This window comes from Neophocaena asiaeorientalis, unplaced genomic scaffold (genome assembly GCF_003031525.2).
Source record: "Neophocaena asiaeorientalis asiaeorientalis breed wild unplaced genomic scaffold, Neophocaena_asiaeorientalis_V1.1 scaffold218, whole genome shotgun sequence".
NCBI lineage: Eukaryota > Metazoa > Chordata > Mammalia > Artiodactyla > Phocoenidae > Neophocaena > Neophocaena asiaeorientalis.
The window spans coordinates 13,324,797-13,346,908 of NW_020172818.1; the positions used below are offsets into that span (position 1 = coordinate 13,324,797).

Consider the following 22,112-nt stretch of genomic DNA (forward strand, 5'->3'; position numbering starts at 1 on the left):
ATGTGATGCAGTTTTAAAAGAATCTCTCTGGTTGCTTTCTTGAGAATAAACTTTAAGGAGAGCATGGGGTGTAGGCTATTGCAATAATCCAGGCAGGAAATGATGGCAACTTGGACCTTGTTTGTAGCAGTTGATATAGTGTGAGTCATTAGAACATTGGGTATCTTTTAAGAGCTTAGAGGATTTCCCAGTGCTTTAGATGGGTGGTGAGCTGGTGAAGGTCCCTTGCTCTTTTCTCTCCTTCCTGCTTCTTCAGTGAGTTGGTAGGATAGGTTAGGGAATGCTTGTATCTAAATGGGGTTGAGGGACTGAATCAAATAAGATGTCCTTGCAGCTGGTGGAAATGGAGAGTCAGTGTGGGTCATTGCTGCCACCTGACCTGGAATTGTCCCTGAGCACTCTTCCTCAGAGCATGGGAGAGGAGGCCCTGAGAGAGCAGTCAGTGATGCTGCCAAGGAAACCAGAAAGAAAATTTTCTGCTTTTCCTCCATCACCTATTATCTTCTGAAGTTCAACATTTTTATTCTTCAACCTAAAATGGCTGCACCTTTCCTAAGAAGTGAGTTTAGTTTCACATGTCTGAAGCTACTCCTTCTCTTAATTGGCCATTTCTAACCCTTCACCTGTATAGCTTTCCCTGCTAAGGCCCATGGCCAGATGGCAAATTTCCAGAACACTTATGTAATCCCTGAGATCTTGTGGGGACTCTGAAAACAGCCCAGGGCTCAGGGATAGGAGACTATAGGCTCCTTATGCCCCTCAAAGAGCTTTGGATGGGGGCAGAATCATATGGGCAACAAGGGTTTCTTTAATCCCCCCACGCACACAATGATACTAATGATGTTTTTGAACACTTATGTAATGTTTGCCTCTGCCTTATTCATGCAGTAGCTCATTCAATCCTCACATTAGCACTTTGAAGAAATTATTATTTTCTCTTTTTTTATTGATGAGTTAAATGAAGCTCAGTGCAGAGAATCACTTGCCCCAGGTCCCCCAGCTAGCAGATGGTGGGGCTTGGATTTAAACTGGAGTCTGTCAGTTGTTATAGCTCTGATGCCATGGCTCTAAGATGCTCTGCTCTATACTCAGCTACATGCACTTTTCAGTCTGTGTTCCAATTAACCTGCTGCTGCTAACTACTCAGAATATTCTTCTGCAGTTTGCTACCTTTGCTCCCCATAGATGCTTTTTCCGAATCAAGGTAATTTAGGAAAGCTAGACATTTTTATGAAGAAAAATAAAGGAGGAAGCACAATATAGTTTTGAAGGGTGGTTAGGTGAATGTGTTTAGACAAGGTAGGACGTTCCATAACATATGTTTTGGAACATATGTTCCAGTAGAAAAATATTGACTGCTTTTATTTTTAATATTATTTTTAATGCTTTTAAAGGAAAATAAAAAAGAAATCAAATCTGTTACATATCACCACATATACAAAGGGTAATGAATGTATTAAATCTACTCAGTATAATTATCACAACTTGAAAATACTTTATTCACTAGCTACAAACATTATATACATTTATTTCTTATGTACACAGAATTTTTGCCAAGCTATTTTACAACACACAGTTACTGAATTTGTTCAGAACTATTGGACATTATTCTCCATTCCTGCTTGGCCCGAAGGAAAATATTACAACCTGGCCAGTGTCATGCTTGAATTTTCTTAACTTTTGGCACACGGACAAAAATAAGTGGGAACTCAAATTGTTACTCGTAAATGTGCGAAATTGTTATAATTATCCTGCCTTTGTATTTGATGGAGTAAATTACCAGACACTAATCAGAAGTTTTCTGATGAAATTCTGCACTAACAAAAACCAAATTCAAATTCTGAGCTAGGCAGCATTGATTTTTCACATTTATTTTGTTCTTCTGAGGTATGATACTAAGCTTCTTGGCATTCTTCTGTGTGCATTGGAAGGGAGGAGTTCACTTTGAAATGCATAGGATCTCTGTTTATAAGAGACTGGCAGGATCTGGAAAAGAATATGAATTTGGCTGCTGGATCAGAAATGTCATTGTCGTGAAGTTGGGAGATAAAAAAAATGCAGCAGCATACTGAGCTTGCTAAAAAAATAAAAGATGTTTGATTGGATTCTATAGTAATCATGTTTGCTTTAATTTTTTCCCATGCAGGGAATTTCAAAAACACTTTGTCCAGATGCAAAATAATGAAAATACAATGTTTATTATTTTTGTCTTTAAAAACAGTATTTAAAATGATGCAAGGTTTTTTGAGTCTTTTAGAATTCTCTCAAAATAGTTTGTATTCTTCTGCTGTTGATCTAAGTACAAAAACACCTAGGATGTTTTGACCATCTGCCTGGTATTTCCAGCCACTGTTTGCCTACAAACAGTGAAAAAGATTCACAGTGAACTTGAACATCAGAGGGTAGAGTGAATTTTGGTGGCAAATTCTTCCAAACCCTGACAAATATGAAAATACTGGCATAGCTTTATTTAACATGACTCCTACTAAAGCTGGTTTCCATGTGTATCATTCTACAGTTCTCAGTGTCAAAATTCAGACCAAAAATCTTATCTCTTTCATTTTTTCATATTGTATTCATTCATTTTATTATTATTACTTTTCAAATTTTTGAACCTAAAGTATTCTGCTTCATAAGGTCTTGGTTTAAGAGTCATGAGTATTGAGTAAATGATGTCAGTTTTCCCTAAAAAGTATTAAAGATACTCTCTGGACCTCAGGTATTTGCATCATGCCAGAAGGATGATACTTGGCAAGCAAAGCAACAACAACAAAAGGAATACAAACAAAACAGCTGATTGGAGCAATATTTTTCCTTAGATGTCCTGCTAAATTATACTGAGTTTCCGTAATGTGTGAAGGCAGGAGTTATGTTTTTCAGGTGTATTAAAGTATTTTTTTAACATCGTTATTGGAGTATCATTGCTTTACAATGGTGTGTTAGTTTCTGCTGTATAACAAAGTAAATCGGCTATATGCATACATATATCCCCATATCTCCTCCCTCTTGTGTCTCCCTCCCACCCTCCCTATCCCACCCCTCTAGGTGGTCACAAACCACTGAGCTGATCTCCCTGTGCTATGCAGCTGCTTCCCACTAGCTATCTGTTTTACATTTGGTAGTGTATATATGTCAATGATACTCTCTCACTTCATCCCAGCTTACCCTTCCCCCTGCCTGTGTCCTCAAGTCCATTCTCGACGTCTGCGTCTTTATTCCTGTCCTAAAAGACAACCCTCAGAATGGGAGAAAATATTTACAAATAAAGCAACTGACAAAGGATTAATCTCCAAATTTTACAAGCAGCTCATGCAGCTCAATATCAAAAAAACAAACAACCCAATCCAAAAATGGGCAGACATTTCTCCAACGAAGATATACAGATTGCCAACAAACACATGTGAGAATGCTCAACATCACTAATCATTAGAGAAATGCAAATCAAAACTACAATGAGGTTATAACCTCACAGCAATCAGAATGGCCATGTCAAAAAATCTACAAGCAATAAATGCTGGAGAGGGTGTGGAGAAAAGGGAACCCTCTTGCACTCTTGGTAGGAATGTAAATTGATACAGCCACTATGGAGAACAGTATGGAGGTTCCTTAAAAAACTAAAAATAGAACTACCATACGACCCAGTATTAATGTATTTTGGTGAGGGATGATTACATTGATTTTGGGGGCCAGACTTCACATTCCTATTCTACAGCTGAATATGGTCCCATGTATCTAGAACGTTCATTAATGCTAGTCCCACAATCATTTATAAATTAAAGAAGAAGAAATATTTGCTTTAAAATATTAGGTTTTTTCTTGACACTTTCACATTATATGATAAGCATTTACATATTTTGGAATGAACACTTAAAAACATATTCAACAATTAGGTAGTAAATGGTAATACATTTGCTTATCTAAAGCATGCATACAAGCTTCACAGACTTTATTGAACTGTTTGTGGCAACTCTGTAAAGGCCACTACTATTTCAGCATTCAGTTTTGAATTTAATACTTTGAAGTTCTTACATACGTTAAACAGACTGTATGTGTCTGCACACTTGCATGTGTGTGTATGTATGTATGTATGTGCATCTACTTGTTTGTTGGTGTAATCAGAAGAAATTCAGCTTAAACACATACGATGAGGGGTGTGTAGACTTTTTGAACACCTTGTAACACTTTAAATATTTCTGACTTCAGGTCCAAAACAGGGGGTAGGATTGGAAAATTTGATGCTGTAGGAGCAATAGACCGTGATATTCTCTTGAAATAATTGCTTTTATCTTGTTCTTAAAAAAAACCAGGAGGTTCTGTATTGATGGAGACATGAAAATCCAGTAAAGTGTTATCGGTATTTATTTTAGCTGGATAGCTTTAAAAATCTGACTATTTTAAAGGAGAAGTCTGTACTATACAACCACATTCTCAGGAGGTTTCTGCTTTCTTGAGCAGGAGTGAGAGTATCCCTAATTCAAGAAAAGATGGTTTATAAGCACTGAGGTCTGGAAGGTAAATTCTACGCTTAATGGTGTACCTTGTTTTGTTATGGGTTTCAGAAATGTGTCAGTATATTTTTGCTTGTAGTAAAACAGATGCTTCTTTAGGACCATTAGCTCATTTCTTTCTGGAGAAATTTCTGAATTATCTAAGCAGACAAAAGGAAGGGTCTCTCTGTGGAAAGGTGTATATTATTCTCGTTCGCCTGGTATTAGTTCACATTTATCCAAGTATGGTCCAGCTTTCTACTCTAACAGTTGATTCAGCTTTCTACGTCTTACTTGATTTACCTATAGGTACTAATATACATATAGGCAGTACATAAACTTTTTGTCCTAAGGCTTTGCATCTGAATATATTTTCTGATACTTTCCCCTAGTCCTTACTCTTTTTTTCAGTGGGGGAAGGGGAGAGAATAAGGGCACTGTACAAGTATTAAGTTGACATCCACCTTAAACGTTTTCCTTGGGTTATGGAGGAGAAACACGTTTCCCTTTGGAGCTAGTAGATGTTCTTGTCCGCTGTCATAACTATGAATTACTATATTTAATTCTCACCTAAAAATTGGTAGTCAGGGGCTTCCCTGGTGGCGCAGTGGCTAAGAGTCCGCCTGCCGATGCAGGGGACACGGGTTCGTGCCCCAGTCTGGGAAGACCCCACATGCCGCGGAGCGGCTGGGCCCGTGAGCCATGGCCGCTGAGCCTGCGTGTCCGGAGCCTGTGCTCCGCAACGGGAGAGGCCGCAACAGTGAGAGGCCCGCGTACCACACAAAAAAAATAAAAATAAAATTGGTAGTCAGAGATTCTTCCCTTCTCCATTAGAAAGCATCTTTAGTGTTTTGTAATCTACCTATCTTTTAAAAATTTTTAAAAATATTTGTGAAAAATAAAATAGGGAGGATCAGAAGGATTTGCTTTGTCATTTTAAGGCCCTAACTTTGTTTCTTAGCTTTTGGCGCTTTAATATATGTAATGGTCAAAAAGTAAATAATTATTTTTTTTCTTTTGAAGCCACTTTCCCAGATAAAAATGTAAAGAAAATAATATGTACAGATGCCTAATAATTTGATTAGATTTCTTTTTCAGTTACATTTCTTGGAGAAAATCTTTAAATCTCAAAAAAATTTTATTCCACAGAATTAGTTCTCTTTTGCAAAGATTTTCATTAACTTTTACTCCTGGAGGTTAAGTTTCCATCATTCTAATGGTAAAATTAGTCATATAACTTTTTTCTGTTTTATAGCTATAGATGAAAACATATCATTTTATACAGGTTTTGTTTTAATTCATTCACATAATTATATTTTAAAGGTTCTTTAATCTTTTGGGAAAATCATATGTCACCTTAGTGTCACAAATGTATATTGCAGTTTTTCAGTGAGAAAAATGGAACATTCTACAAGTATTTTTCAGTATATTTTTCTGTTACATATAATAATTCCGTTTTCAAAGAATAAATTTAAAGGCCATTTTACTTTTGAGGGGGCAAATACCTGAATAGTGTCTTTGTTATACTTATATGCTATCTTTCTCAGTTGAAACATAGTTGCCTAAAAATTGCCCTTCTATTTTCAGAGAGTATGTAGGACAGGGCTGACCGACAATCAGGAGGGTGTGGGCCTATGGTGGCACCATGATGGCCTCACCCTACTCTTTCAGCTGAGGAAATGGATTTAGGAATATTCATCCACAGAAGTATAGGGTGAGCTTATGAAACTTGAAGTGGTGGAGGCAGATTTGGAATTCCGGCGGGAGCAGCCGTTGAAGCTTGGGTCTCTTGGAGGCACTCTCTTCTTCCGACTGGATTTGGTCTTATCCACATCACTGGGGTCAAACACCACTGTCATGGACTCCATCCTGGTCACAGTGTACAGGCTGCTTTGCCGAGTCGGGTGAAACCTGGTGGTCTTGAGCTCCAGCTCATCATAGCTAGAAACTTTGATGAAAGGACACCAGCGGAATGCTCTCTTGAAGCCAGCTCGAAATCTGAGGAGAAGCAGGCCATGGGAAGAAAAAGTCATGTTTTCAAGTGGAAATTTCCTTCAACTGGTGCAGAAAGCCCTACTTAATGCAGTTAAGCCAACTCAGTTTTTTAATTTAATTTTCTAGTCAAACTCTTAGAATTTATGCCACAGTATTGGTACTAGTCTTTTACGTTCTTCTTGTTTGAACTGAATCTTAATTTTCCATCAATGAGAAGCAAGCTCATCATATAGTAAAAGCACAGTATCACTAATCAATATGCTAAAGAAACAGTGTATGTTTCTTTAATAATTTTATACATTTACATAAGTGAATTAAGTTTGCTGGGTAAGGCAATTAAAAATGACATTTCAAAATAGCTTCTGACAGAAATAATTACACATTTATAAAGTCTCATTTAATATTAAAATTAATTGCTCATCTGGATGGTTTTTATCTAATCATATATGAAAGTGCAAAATCCTTGGCTTTGTAAACCATTAAATGAAGTTGATTAAAAACAGATGTACTGCTTATGGGGAGGTTTGAATTGATATATGGCTTATGCACTTACTGAAAAAAAGTAAGAATTTAGTAGTTTTTAAGAAACTTGAGGAACGGTGTGGTAGAGGTCCAACTGGAAAACGAGCTTAGGATTTAGGTCATGTAGTTACTTCCATGAAATTCAGTTTCTGCTTGTGCTAAACCATATTGGTTTATTAAGGAAATTATTGACCCTATGAAACTTAACCCTTCTCCTCCATGTGCTGACCTTACAACTAAGGTGCTTTTTATCTGGAAACCACAGTTTACCTTTTTTTTCCCAGTCTTAAATTGAACTGTGAATATTTCTACTTTTCTTTCCAACTTCACTTTAAAAAATAGCGCCCCCTCCACCAGAGGCTGCACCCTGTCTAACTCGCTGACCTCATTATGCTGGAAGGAGGATTGTCATTCTTTAGTGTTGCTTCTGTTGCTCTCACAACACCTTCTATTTTGAAGTCTATTTACAAGACATCCTTTTTAATAGAGTCCACTCACATATGCCATCATCTCTCTGTCTGTGCATTTCTACGAAGTGCCTTCATTTCTTGGAGGACTTGAGCACATTTTCAACTCTCCTCCTTTAATAACAGGGCATTTCTTTGTCTTTGGCAAGTATAATTCTAAAGGGTTTGGAGAGAGAATTTGGCCTATATAAAACCCACCCAGGTAGAATCCCTAAAAGCATTGTTTTGAGGAGGTAATTGTTAAGGTGAGCTATTTCATTAAATAGGGAGGAGTCTAGAAAAATATCTAGCTCTGTGCTCCTCTCAGTGAATTTTTCAATTTTCCCTTCCTTTTGAATTTTAAATGTGCATCAGGGAGCTGGAACAGCATTATATGCTTTCACTGAAGTCAGAAGTGAAAAGGAGCTTGCATTTGGTAGTCCTGTGTTTACCTCTTATTCAGACAGCAGTAGATGATGGGGTTGTACATGGTTGAGCTCATTGCCAGCCAAAAGCTAGCCAGGTAGACCTGCTGAATATATTTCCACCTATTTAGTTGTTGATAGATCGCGGTGAGGATGAAGTAAATATGATAGGGCAGCCAGCAGATGGCAAATGTCACCACGACAATAATCATCATTTTTACAACCTGGGAAGACAGAAAGAGGTCATTTTTGGCAAATATAAAAGTCATTGTATCTATTAGTTCTAATAGCCTACTGCAAATCATATTTTTCTGCCAATACAGTTAAATACATAGCGTGCCTAAGAAATAGTCAATATATTAAAAAATGGCAAGATAATATAAGGATAGTTACCTAAGGTAAGTTTCAAGAAAGCGTGCTTGTGTCACCTAGTGAATGGGTGACAATCACTCAAACAGAACCAAATACATTTTAATTGGCTTGAAGAAAATACGTGTTTATAAAACATCAAAAAGCCTGGGGGAGAAAGAAGCAAGAGCTAGGATTTGGCTGTGCTAGCCTGAACTGTAAAATAGTGAAGACATTATATCTAGAGAACTGACTGTTGAGTCACAGTGGAGGTATATCAGGCTGTAGTGGCTGAGTGTGTTCTTCAGTATTTATTATAGCCTGAGTATAGGTTATGGCTGTTTAGATTTCTTTACTCTAATACCATTCTCACTGGGAAACCGTCTGAATGTTACCTTGGTTTCTTTTCTAATCTGATATTGGTAAAGGTTTCTCTGGATAGTGGAAAAGGATATTCACATTAGTTTGAGAAAATATCACTACTTTTAAATTTGTAAGTAGGCAGTTGGCTTATACAACTGGTTTATATACCAATTTCTTTGAGTTTGGTAAGCATGGGCCATTTCCTCTGTTCTACACTTTTGAACCACAGTATGCTGGAAAGCTCTAGTCAAAGTAGAATGTCAATCTCTATTTCTCCTCCATTAGTCTTTAAATTCCTAAAAGACATTGAGAATGTCTTAATTATATTAACGTCCCCAGCATCTAGCACAGTCTCTAGTGTATTGCTGGAGATAGATAATTAGATATAAAATGAATGAATAATGAACGACAATGTACAATTCATAACAGGAAGTTGAATGGGAGGATGTTTTGTGTGTCTGTAAATAAGCTAAAATCTGTTCCATTGTGTCTATAAGAAAGGTAGACTCAAAGTTATTGAACACCGTGAGCAGCTTCACTTTCTATGTGAAAAGAAATAATAATAACAACATCCTCAGATAACCTCATTTAATATTTCTCATTACCAATCTGTCGAGTAAATTTGTTCATACTTCTTTTGGGAATTTGTAAAAAGTTTAGAATAATAAATAAAATAATTTTGAGGCTTAACCACAGTCACAGAACACCAATCAGAGAAAGTCCTGATGTAAACAGCCTATGTAGCATCTTGAAGCTATGAAAGTACATTATTTAAGTACTGGACTCATTATTTGATTGCAAGTTGGGATTCAGATGAAAGTTGACAAGATTAAAAATCATGAGAGACATGATTCTAGAAATAGACAAGGCATGATGGATCAATGTGGAAGGCAAAGCTTTCCCAAGGGCCTAATCGCGGTTAGCATCCAGGTATTTAGTATTAGCTGATGGTAATTGGCCATCAGAGCTGAAAATCCAGGTCAGTAGCTCACAGAATGTCATCACTGGCCCCATCATGCAGTGTTTTGATTTTCTCAATGTTCTGTCAATTGCATTTTTTTTCTGAATAACTGTGTTCAGAATTCTGCATTTTATCTCTCCTATTTTTTATTCATATATTTGTAGAATACAAGTAAGGAGTCTATTTGATTATAATTTTACATTTATACAATGTTTCACACATCTAACAACTTATTAATTGGTTTTCAATTGCACTTTAGGAAGCTCAGGCAAAGACCAAAAGATTTGATGACTGTGATTCATGGGATCTAAGTTAAAATTTTTAAAACTCAGCCTCTTAAGTCTGTTTTTTTCTGCTTACAATTAATAAGGTTTATTGAATGTCTATTGGGTCTAAAAAACATAATAGAGAAAAATAATGAGTAGAAAACTAATTCCTTATCCTGAAGAAGATTATAATATAATGAAAAATGCAAAAATGTAAATTAAAACTGCGTAAGAATGGGGATGCAAACGTGTAAATAAATTGAAAATATTTATGAGAACTTACTAGTTTATTATAAGCAGGAATGAAACTTACTAGTTTATTATAAGCAGGAATGACTCAATGCATGTTACCTGTAGACTCAGGGAAGTTTAGACTGAATGACATGGCTTTGGTTGATTTTTTTCATTCTTCAATATGTGAACATCCTATTGTTCCTTGAACATTGTACACAAGCTCCTGTCCAAGATTATTCTCCCTGGCTTCTCCCTCTCCTTCTTCCCCCAGTTATTCTCACTGACTAGCAACCTCATCTCATTTAAACCTTTGCACAGTTGTCACTTTTTCTGTGAATCATTTTCTGACCAGCCTATTTAAAATTGCAATCTGTCCTTCCAGCACCCCAAACCCCTTAGCTTGCTCTTTACTTTCAGTTGGTTGTGTTTATTCTTTACTTTGTGTCTCCTTATGCTAGAACACAAAAAAAGCAAGAATGTTCTGCTTGTTTTCTTTACCTATGTATTTCAGGCATGTAGACTGGATTCACACATAATTGGTGTTCAAAGTTTTGAAAAATAAGTAAATGAAACTGAATACAAAAGCTAAAAGACTTTTAGTTGGCTAAGTGATGTTCACAGTTTTACTCTGTCATGAATCACTGGTATCATTTGTCCTCCAACTTTAAAATGAACATGTGTATATAGAACTATTTCCCTTTTCTAGGCAAACAAATTCAGGTAAAGCATGTTAGTGCACAAACAGTATTACTTATATATTATTCTGGATGCATGAAAGCATTGCATTTCGTTCTGAATAAATGTTAAGGGTAAGAAAAATATTTATGACAATGTGAACATGGTACAAGCTACTGTGTTAAATACAGAATCAGCAAATGTACATAAAAGCTTATTTAATTGCTTTTATACAGACTAACCAGTTTCCCTTTGCATGAAACTGTTTTTCAACGATAGCTGAAGAGCTGCAAAGGCTATCAGAGTCTTGTAATGTGACTTCCTACCATCAATGTGGAAGAAGTCTGGAATGTGGGAAAATTAAAGTGCATGTGTAGAAACAGAGTATCAGATAACTTATAATTCACATATATATGGCCTTAAGGACCCTGTTGCAAAACATTTAGAGACCTATTTGAAGATTTTTAGGAAAAATCTAAAAGAACCTAAAAGAAAGGATCTTTTATCGTGAAACAACAGCTATATTTTACTGATTTATTGCTCTCAAATACATTTGAACCATTACCTTGTGTCTCTGCTCATAAAATCTTCTGGAATGATTTCATATATCAAACTTTCAGGCCCCCAGGTTTGATGTAAATGCAAAAGTAGGCTCCTGGGTGGACAAAATTGCCTTGCTTTGTGAAATGCTGAAATCAAGAAATTGTAATCATCTTCCTCATAAAAAGGCAAGGGAAAGAGCATTTTGAAGCACAAACCTTGAGCAATGATAGATGTGCAACTGCTCAGTTCCCCTGTGTCTCATGGCTGGACAATGGTACTAGCTCAGACAGGCTACATATGCTAAGCAGGAAAGTTGGTGGACTTTCTGAAACTCCTGATACGTTTCAGGCAAGATAAAAGACTGGGATAGAGATGACTCAAATCTTTCACCATGCCTTAACAAATTTTATTGTAACTTGATACAAAGATTGATCGATGTTGGGTATTTCTTGAAGCAGAAAGACATATCCAGCTTCTGTGGCGATTGGATTTACTCTCCATGGCAACATGGATAGCTGTGGCCATCCATTGTCCTTGGCACAGGGACTTACCAGTTGAGAAAGAAGGGAGGTGGGACAAGGGAGGTAGCTCTTATAGCAACATTGCCTCTTCTTAATAGTTTAGAATCCACTTTACTCGTACATAGGCAGGATGGAAATGCATGTCATAAGTTAGTGAGAATAAGCTTTGGGCACCTTTTCTTCAGGTATCAGGGAAAAAAAATCTTTGACTTTTTATCCTGTACAGGTTAGACTGGAATGCCTGCAGCTGTTCTTATCTATCATATTAAATTAATGCAGGATGGATGATTTTGAGGTTTTAAGTTGTAAGAGAAAAAAGAATCAGTCTAGGAAATTAATTTGCCAGTCTAGGAAATATTGCCAACCTTAAAAAAATCTAGGAATTATATTCTTCAAGGGGGAATTTATTCTTTTTAAATGTCTGAATTGGAAATGGCCAACTGTATGTGAGAAGGAACTTCTTGTTTTGATTAAAACCTCAGAGCATGTTTTGAAGAACCATCCCATGGACTATATACTCTACCACTTCTCTGTACCTTTTATCTGCACAAATATTCTTAAATAACCATTATATCTCCTTAGTTCAAAATTACAGGCCTGCTTATTCTAACTTCATAATAGCAAATTAAAATAATATTCTCAAGAGTAATGTATGGAAAAAAATTAATGACAAGCATCAAAATCTAAAGTACTACTTCTTGGACTATTTAGGTTGGACTTTTGCTGCTTCAGTTTAAAAGAACATGCTTAAAAACTTCAGTCCCAAGGGAGAAAAAGATAACTAAGTAGTAACACTTGTGAAAAAAGTTCAGGATAGTCCAGAAGACGAGTTGAATTTTGCCAATAATTTCATAATTAGATGTGATTATAGGTGTATTTTGTTAGTGTCATCCAAGAAATTTGACACTGTTGCCAAATCCAACTAGCATGACTATACAATTAACATTAGCTTAGAGCAATGCCTGTAAGGAATTATGTCAAGGTGAAACAAATGAGAAAACCCTATGTGTATATACATGGAATGTGGAAAATATTTCTGTGTGAGTGTGTGTGTGTGTGTGTGTGTGTGTGTGTGTGTGCAGTATTGTGTTTGGATTCTACTTCTTTACACTTCATTGGTCATGCTTCATTTTTAATGTAGTTTCACTTGTCCACTGGAAACTTAGAATTTTAAAGTATTGTAAGATTTCAGGTTTATGATGATCTGAAGACATAAAAAGGAATGCAGCCAGCAGCCACAAAAAGGAAGACAGGAGGACATTAGAATAAGAAGTCCATTAAGGCAAGAGGAAATAAAGTTTGATGTTATGGGATCATGGTTAAAGATAAAAACTTATAGAGGCTTATTATGGACTCAATTATGTCCTCACCACCACATTCTTTAAAGTTTACATGCCTTTTTATTTATTAGAAGTTTTTTCTAGATTTATTGAGATATAATCGGCATGTAACATTGTGCAAGTTTAAGGTGTACAAAATAATGATTTGATACATGTATCTATTGTGAGATGATTATCCCAGGTGGGTTAGTTAACACCTTCATTACATCACATAATTACCCTTTGTGTGTGTGTGTGTGTTGAGAACATTTAAGATCTACTCTCTTAACATCTGTGAGGCATCCCCAGTGGCTTGTGAGCTGGCTTCCTGATGGAGTCCATGATGGGTTAGTGGGATCCAAGTCCCTTTGATACGTTCAGTTTGGAGCCCTGCCTGCCGTTCTCCCAGCTGCTCTCTGTCCCCTAGTTGTGCAGATCTCCACAGTCCTCTGGATGGAGGGAGACAGAGATGGGTATCTTTGGCAGGGCTGCACACATCCGAGGAAGCCTGGCACTCCCCCGTCACATGCTCTTATTGCCCCCCCAGGGAGAAATCACAGCTGAGAAGGCCCTCTTGGCACTGAGCTGTGTCACCTTGGGGAAGAGGTGATGTGTGTAAAGTCAGTTTGTTCCTCTTACTCTTTCCACTGCATCCAACCTCAGATTTTTTTGTGCTGGAACTTCTCTGCTGGACTCCTGGACTTCCACAAAGGCTCTCTGATCCGTGGGTGACTGTCTAAATCACTTTTTTCAAGGGATTCCTGGTTCACAGCTAAGCAGGGGCAGAGCTGGTTCATGGGCCACTCAGGGGTTCACAGCCAAACAGAGGTCTGTATGTCTATTATCTGTCTTCCTGTGGGCAAGACTCTCCCAGCTATGGTGCTGGTGATGGAACCAAAGCCAGACGGGGCTGTACCCAAGTCCTCAGAGGTATGAAGCTGTTTCTGGATCTGTAGCTGAGACCGTGGTAGGCGAGTCAGCCGCCAGGGTGCAGGCCATTCTTCAAAGTGACTCTCCTCATTCTTGGACTGCACTGCGGTTTCACAGTCTCCTACCTGGATCTCCCAGTTTCTACAAAAGCACTCTTGCCCGTGGATAGATGCCAAATTGTTGTCGTTGAGTGGGGCTGTGATGAGGCACATCTTATTTGGCCATCTTGCTGATGTCACTCCCCCAGATTAATAGATTGAAGTCCTAACCCTCAGTACCTCAGCACCTCAGCATGTGACTGTATGTGGAGACAGGGTCTTTAAAGAAGTAATTAAGTTAAAATAAGGTCATTAGTGTGGGACCTATACCAATATGACTGGTGTTCTTAAAAGAAGAGGTGGGGCTTCCCTGGTGGCACAGTGGTTGAGAGTCTACCTGTCAATGCAGGGGACACGGGTTCGTGCCCTGGTCCGGGAAGATCCCACATGCCACGGAGCGGCTAGGCCCGTGAGCCATGGCCGTTGAGCCTGCGCGTCCGGAGCCTGTGCTCCGCAACAGGAGAGGCCACAACAGTGAGAGGCCCACATACCGCAAAAAAAAAAAAAAAAAAAAAGAGGTGATTAGAATACAGATACACAGAAAGAAGACCATGTGAAGATAGAGGGTTACAGCCATCTGCAACATAGCAGAGTGATCTTAGAAGAACCCAACCCTTGATGACACCTTGAACTCAGACTTCTAGCTTCCAGAATTGTGAGAAAATATTTCTGTTGTTTAAACTACCAGTCTATGGTATTTTGTTATGCAGCCTGAATAGATCAATACAGTGTTTGAAATGCTAAGGAGAGTATATTACATATGGCTTAATTCCAGCAAAGTAGGAGGCAAAATACTATACAAGTTCCCAGTGAAAATGGAGACTTCCAGAGAGGTTTTGATTGCCTGGAAATTGCTTTCGGGGAAGTAAATGATAGACCAGGATCTCTATTTCCATCACTTGAGCCTCTCTTAGGTTATATATGGCCTTCCTCACAAGCACTGTTTTCCATGATAATTCCTTTGTAACAGAAATGACAAGCACTGAGAAGGCTTACTTGCTGGGCAAGGTGATAGATTCTTTGTGGTTGTTATACAAGTCAAAAGTCCAATTGAATCTGTCACTTGAGCTTAGACTGAAGAGTGGTTCCTTTGATTAAGGCAAAAGGCTTCTTTGTTATCAAACTTAGGTATTCACTTCTGAAGGAGCAGATCTGGCTTGTTAGTATTTAGAGGAAGACAGTTAAAATAGAAAATAGCCAGAAAAAATTTCTATGGTTTATAAAACAATAGAAGCAAATTTATCTACCAGTATTTCAGCTATTCAAATAAATAAGACCAACTTCAAAAAGAATTAACAAAAAACAAATTGTCACATATTATGAATATTGGGGCCAAGTCATGTTTTTGAAGCTTCTTTTATAGTAGAATAGGGAAGAATGTCAAAATATGGTTTAAAAATGTGGTTTACTTTAAAGGTATACATCTAGCTAGTAACACAAAAATGTAATAAAATTATAATACTCAGAACATATGGACAAAATATATAAATGTATCATTCATAGTGAACTACAAGGTGATAGTTTAGTAATGGGACTGGAATTTGAAATTGTTTGATCAATATCTTCTGATCTTACTTATTGAGATGGCCTGGGTTGTTACACTGTAACTGGACAGCAATAGAGAGCCCATTCCTGACTTTACATTTCAAATTTCTCTCTCTTAAATTCTGGAAGGTATAGCAGTGTTTTACAATTTCTCATTCTGTGCTCTACTTAAGGACTTTCTTGTCCTTCAAAACTTCTATTTCCTTGTCTTTCCCTTTACTACCTTTCTGTGCTAGTTTGTGATGACACAGTTTCTGTGCTACAGAAACAATGCTCAGCTTGCTGGAGTGCTGCACTCAGCCAGGTAGTTCTAACAGTCATTTTGAGAATCACTAAAGGAAAGTCAAGCTGATAGTTACATTGTCGTTTGAGAGACGTATGGCCAGTGGATACATTTAAGGGCAGAAGTGGTGTATGAGTCAGTGGAGTTGTGTCCCTCTTTGATTTTAGTAAAAGGCTTAGTGCTTTTTATATTCATTTTAAAACTTTCAAATATATGAGTTTATTTAAACTCCATGAAAAACCTTTGACCATATAGTTTCTCCATTTTATGGATGATAAACTTAAAACCAAGGAGGGAGATGATTTCTTAAGATCCCAAAGGCAAGTTCAGAGCTAGGATTACTGGGCCTCTTCCTTCTTCATTAGCTAGGGATCATTTTGTATACATTCTGCTTCTTAAGACCCTGAAAAATAACCTTTGCTTCTTTCCTCATGTAGCATTCTCAGGGGATGCTTAAGTGAAGGGTAGTCAAAGAACCTTACTCCACTAAGGGACAGCTCAAATGAGATTTATGTGATATGAGATATTTTTCTAAATCTGGAAGGGGAAAGAGTGAGAAAATAAGTTGGAATGGTGGAGTGGGCCCGAGAATTTGAAGTTGGAACCTGGCTGATCTAACACTACATGAATAAGGACAGACTTATCTGTACTAAAACTATGAAATAGGGACTCAATACTTCAAATATTTTATGTGCTCATATGGTACCACTTACTTCCACGTTATTTATTTATGTCAAACACAGTTAAAGACAAATGGAAAAAAAGCATAAATCTTTGACAATATCATATATTCATTATACCTGGAAACCATAAAGCAAGTCTGCTGAAAGGACTGTTTTAGTCTCAAATAAATAGTTACTGTTAGGGTTTAGGATCTTTTGACAGACAGAAGTGGGGGAGAGAGTCAAGAAGATTTCTGTCTCAGTTACCCTTCTGGGGAAGAGGGTGTAAAAGAGGAAAGAGCTGCAATCAACTGCCAGGTCATCTCATCCTTCTCTGTTCTAGAAGTTGCAAGGAGGGATCTGGTATCTTGAGAATGCTCCTGGCCAGGTGAAGGGCTAGGCTGACATCATTTGCCAGAACAGCAGATTTTATGCCTTGATATGTGTTTATATATCTTGTCCTTTTAGAAACACAGTGTTGTTAATAAATTGTGGTCTGAAAGGTTGAGCCAGCCAGTGTCTTTTGCAATTGGCTTTTATCTTAAAGGTGTGCATACTTTAATTGTTTTTTGAAACAACATAAATCTAGAATATTTAAGATTACTCTTTCCTATATTTCTATAGAAAATAAGATCAGTCACTGAAAATTAATTTTTTTCTCTATAGTATATGACAAACTAAGAAAACATGGTTTATTAATAAATGTTGTCCTTATTTGTAGTTACCTTGAAATAAATCTACATGATTTGCACATGTTTACCGCTGGAATGCCCTAATCCAATTTCTTTCCCTGTAAAATTTTCTCTCCATCCTTTGGGAGAGTACCTCAAGTTCACCTCTTGGAGTAGCTTCCCTCATTTCTTCATGCAGGTAGGGTTAAATACTTCCTAATTAGACTTAGCATATTATACTTATAACACAGATATATGTTACAGTCGAGCATGTTTCTGTTTTCTTCTGTCTGGATATGGGGACAGGCATTATTCATCTTTGTGTCTCCAAAACTTAGCATAGTTCTTGACATTCAATAAATACCTATTGACTGAGGATATTTTAATTTTACCAACCATTTTATGAACACTTTAATTGCAAAAAATGTCATTTATCTTACCAGTTTTTTGCCCTCTCATGTACATAATAGGATTTCAAAAATATTATTTCAGTGAATAAAACAAAAACACCTTTATATATTTTAAACCAAAATTAAAATCATTATTATTGCCCTTGGCTTTTGTATTTAGCCGGATATTTGGAAAGAATAGCTATATGAACCATGTGAAGGTACAGCTTTAAGAAAGAAGTTCAATTATGTTTGCTTACTTAATCTATTATATCCTTAAATTACAATTGTTCTACAATAATGCCACTTTTCTAAAGAAACCAAGGCCCTAGGCTCTCAAGATACAGTGCTAAATTAAAAAGAAAAAAAAGTTGTCTATTTTCACAGAATTTACATCCTATTAAAGATGTAGTCATTACATAATAAATACACAAATACATATGAAATTACAAATTATGATGATTTCTATGGAGAAAAAGAATTATATCTAGATTTATGGAATGCAATGGAAGTTATATTTGAGGAAGTAATATTTAAGCTGGAACCTAGAGGATGTACAGAGAGAAGAATGAAGGGCACATCATTCTATGTCCTGATAATAGTGTGAGTGAAGACTGAGAAGTGGGATAAACTTTGATGTGCTAGAGCAGGTGAGAGCAAGTGTCACTGGAACATATTATGTGAAAGGTGAAGTTTCATAGAATTAGATTGGCAGAGTAAGTGGTAGCAAGATTCTGCAGGATCTCATAGGTTATTTTGGGGGTTTGCAATAGCTTTGATCTATTTTCTTAACTATATCAGGGAACCACTGAAAAACTAAGCAGACTGCATGAGTTGATTTAGAATTTAAAAACATCATCTTGTACAGCATGGTGACTATTGTTAACAATACTGTACTGTATATTTAAAAGTTGCTAGGAGAGTAGATCTTAAAAGTTCCCATAATAAGAAAGAATTATAACTATGTGTGCTGATGGATGTTAACCAGACTTACTGTGGTGATCATATAGCAATATATACAAATATTAAATCATTATGTTGTATACCTAAAACTAATATAATGTTATATTTAAAATTATATCTCAATAAAAAATCTTGGATGCTGAATGGAGAATAAATTTGAAGAGAACAAGTGTAGATCTGGGGAAATGAGTTGGAGAAGCGGTGGTAGTGGACCAAATGACTGTTGTAATGATAGTATCTTGGAGAATTATTTCAATGGAAGTGGAGAGAAGTACAGAAATGGGAGATATTTTTCAGGAGGGACTCATTAGGGTTTAATTTAATACCTGGGTGAATGGAAGTGCCAACTACTAATATTTGGATGACTGTAGAAAGAGTCTGCTTTTACGACAGACATGGAGACTTAAAGATCAGTTTTGTATATTATAATCTAAAAATACCTCAGAAATAGCCAAAACAAGGACATCAAGTATGCAGCTGATTATTGCATAAACTTAGAGCTCATAGAGGAAGTATTGCTTTGGAATATATATTTCAGAGTCAGAGATCTATAGATGATATTTAATGTCATGGAAATGAATGAATATAAAAATGAATATAGAAAGATAGGAATGAATATATTCTGTATTATTGGTTCTGTTTCCCTGAAGAACCCTTACTAATACTGCTATGATATCAATTATACTGCACAGCTCCTTATTGTATACTCCATATTTTTGGCCTTCCTAGAAGTAGTCCAATTTCTGAGCACTTTCATTTTTATATAAAAATATATTTGATCTAGGGGAGAATACATTTTTTTCTGATCATCTAATCTATTCCTCATTAGTTTAGCTAATGGCATTATGGCATTGCTTCATACATTGTTAATTCATTGATTCTGCAAATATTTATTGAGCATTTTGTATATATATGCATATATATGGTACTGGCTCAAACAATTAGCGAGGCCGAGAACTTCCACAATTTTCCATCTGCAAAATGGAGACCCAGGAAGGCTGGTGGAGAAAATAGATGTCACAACTTAAGCAGTCAGGCAGAGAGCAAATTCAACCTTCTTCTGCTTTTTTGTTGTATTTAGGCTCTCAACAGATGAGATGATGTCCACCTACATTGGGGAGGATCATCTGCTTTACTTATTCCACCAATTCAAATGCTAATCTCTTCTGGAAATATCCTCACAGACACACCCAGACATAATATTTAACCAGCTATCTGGGTATCTGATGGCCCAGTCAAGATGACACATAAAATTAATCATTACAATAGCATAGGCTTCATGATGCCATTGAATTGAATTTTAGTATGTTACTAATAGAGAAAGATAGATACATGTCTGGATTGTTCATTGCATTCTATTTCAATGGTGGCTAAAGGAACTATTTTCATACACAAACTTATTTTTATGATGTGTGATATTATGTCAGTGTAGATTTATTTATACCCTAAGGTAAATATAAGTCAAAACACATATTCTAGAAGCTTGTGCTTTCTCCCCTTAATTTCAGCAGTGGTAAAAAGAAAGAATTTGCTTTTTATTGAAAGGAATAACTCAGAAAAGATAACAATATGTAGGTACATTTAGTTTTATAAGACTGTTTAAGAAAGAGGATAGTAGATAAATAAGCAAGTTAATAAATAATAAATAAAATCTCAAAGAGTAAAAGTAAGGGACAAACAGTTGCCTCCTAAGACAGAAGGGAAACTAAAATTTGTTGAGACCCTGTTATGTGCAAGGTACTGTGCTTGCATTGTATGCATTATATGCTCATTTTAATTAATGCTATTGGTATGTATTGGAGGTGCCCAGCTAACTGTGTTTTAATTAAAGTGAAAAGTCTAGTAGGTAAGAATTTATTTTCTAACAGGGAGTGTTGTCAAGAAGTAGAAGAGGCTGATTCTGGAGGTAAAGGTAAATAGAACATCTCTCTGTACATTAAATTCTGTTCAAGTGAATGACTCCACATTGCTAAGCTAGACCTCTCCTCTAACCTTCTGTTACTTTTTCCCTTGTGATCCTTAGGTGTTTGGCATATCTGTTTGTGTTTTGATATATTTCTTCATTTTCAATGGTGACATCTTCTTTTTTAACAATTGGAGTCTTAAATTTAAAAACGATACATTTAGTCTCATGATTTTCATGCCATAATTAAGAGATCTTATCTTTTGTGTTTTAGTCCATGAAGTACAGATTATTCTAAGTGCTCTGCTTCTCTGTCTTGTTTCTAGCAGCTGGGTTCCCTAAGGTTTGTTTTTATTTCCTTTTGCCAAGTCTAGGCCCTGTCTGTCTTTGCCTGTAAAGATAAACTGAGTGTTCTTTTCAGGACTGCAAATCTGACATGACAGAGGGAGCACAGTCTTCTCTCCTATTGTTCAGCTATGTGTCCTCGGAAGATGGAGAAAGACAGTCTAGTCTGCCCCGTGTGGCCGTAGTGGGCGTATTAGCACTTTCACAGTCTCCGGAATAATGAGGTTGATGCATAAAACCCTGTGCTTTTCTCTCCTTGATTGTACCACCTTCTGGCTTCACACACCCTGCTGAGCTCTGCCCACTCTCCTATCACAGTTACTGCTTCACTCAGAAGACTTAGCATGTGGCAGATGAGAAGGTAGAACTCAGGCCACCATCTTCCCCAGATAGGTAACCTGTGTGAATATCTCAAAGACATCTCAAATTTTATGTATTAAAAAATTTCCCTCCATTCTCCACTCCCCCTCCCCACCCCCCCCTTCCAAGGCTGTTCTTTCTGTGAACTTCCCTATCTCTGTAAGTGGCACCACCACCCATCTAGACATTTAGAAGTCATGCTTATTTCTTTGCATCCCCTCATTTGCACTGCCCCATTCAATACCTAGGCAAATCCTGTTGGCCAAGTCACCAAAATATGTCTAAATCTTTTTCTCTTGTCATCTCTATTACTATAATCTCTGGGAAAGCATCATTATCTTTCTCCTGGACTAATGCAATAACCACCTAATTGGACTTTGCTGTCAAAGCTATTGTTATATTTTAATAGCTAATAACAAAATAATAATTGTCTTAATTAGCTCAGGCTGCTATAACAAAATGCCATCAACTGAGTGGCTTCAATAGCACACATGCATTTTCTCACAGTTCTGGAGACTGGAGGTTTGAGTTCACGGTACTGGCATGATTGATTTCTGGTGAAGTTCTGCTTCCTGGTGTGTAGGTGGCCACCATATGTATTTAAGGAGAGAGGGAGAGTGAGTGACTTCTCTGGTGTGTCCTCTTACAAGAACACTAATCCTATTGGATCAGGGCCCCATCCTGATGACCACATTTAACTGTAATTATCACTGTATAGACCCTATCTTCAAACACAGTCATATTAGAGGTTAGAGCTTCAACATATGAATTTAGTAGAGACACAATTCAGTCTTTAGGAATACTAAATGTAAGACATTATAATATCAAGTTCTTATTTGTCAATGTGTTTAGGTCTAT

The 22,112-nt window shown here is 36.8% G+C and overlaps 1 protein-coding gene across 1 annotated transcript in view; it reads right to left on the bottom strand.

Moving 5' to 3' along the window:
* Positions 1–5,464: 5,464 nt before the first annotated feature.
* The window catches only part of TACR3 (tachykinin receptor 3), a 60,870-nt gene continuing 44,222 nt past the window's right edge, over positions 5,465–22,112 (bottom strand). Inside the window, exons 4-5 of the mRNA XM_024741824.1 lie at positions 7,903–8,099; positions 5,465–6,485 (exon numbers count right to left, since the gene is read on the bottom strand). Of these exons, the coding sequence (XP_024597592.1) occupies positions 6,173–6,485; positions 7,903–8,099 (510 nt within the window). The 3' untranslated portion in view covers positions 5,465–6,172. The remainder of the gene's footprint in view (positions 6,486–7,902; positions 8,100–22,112) is intronic.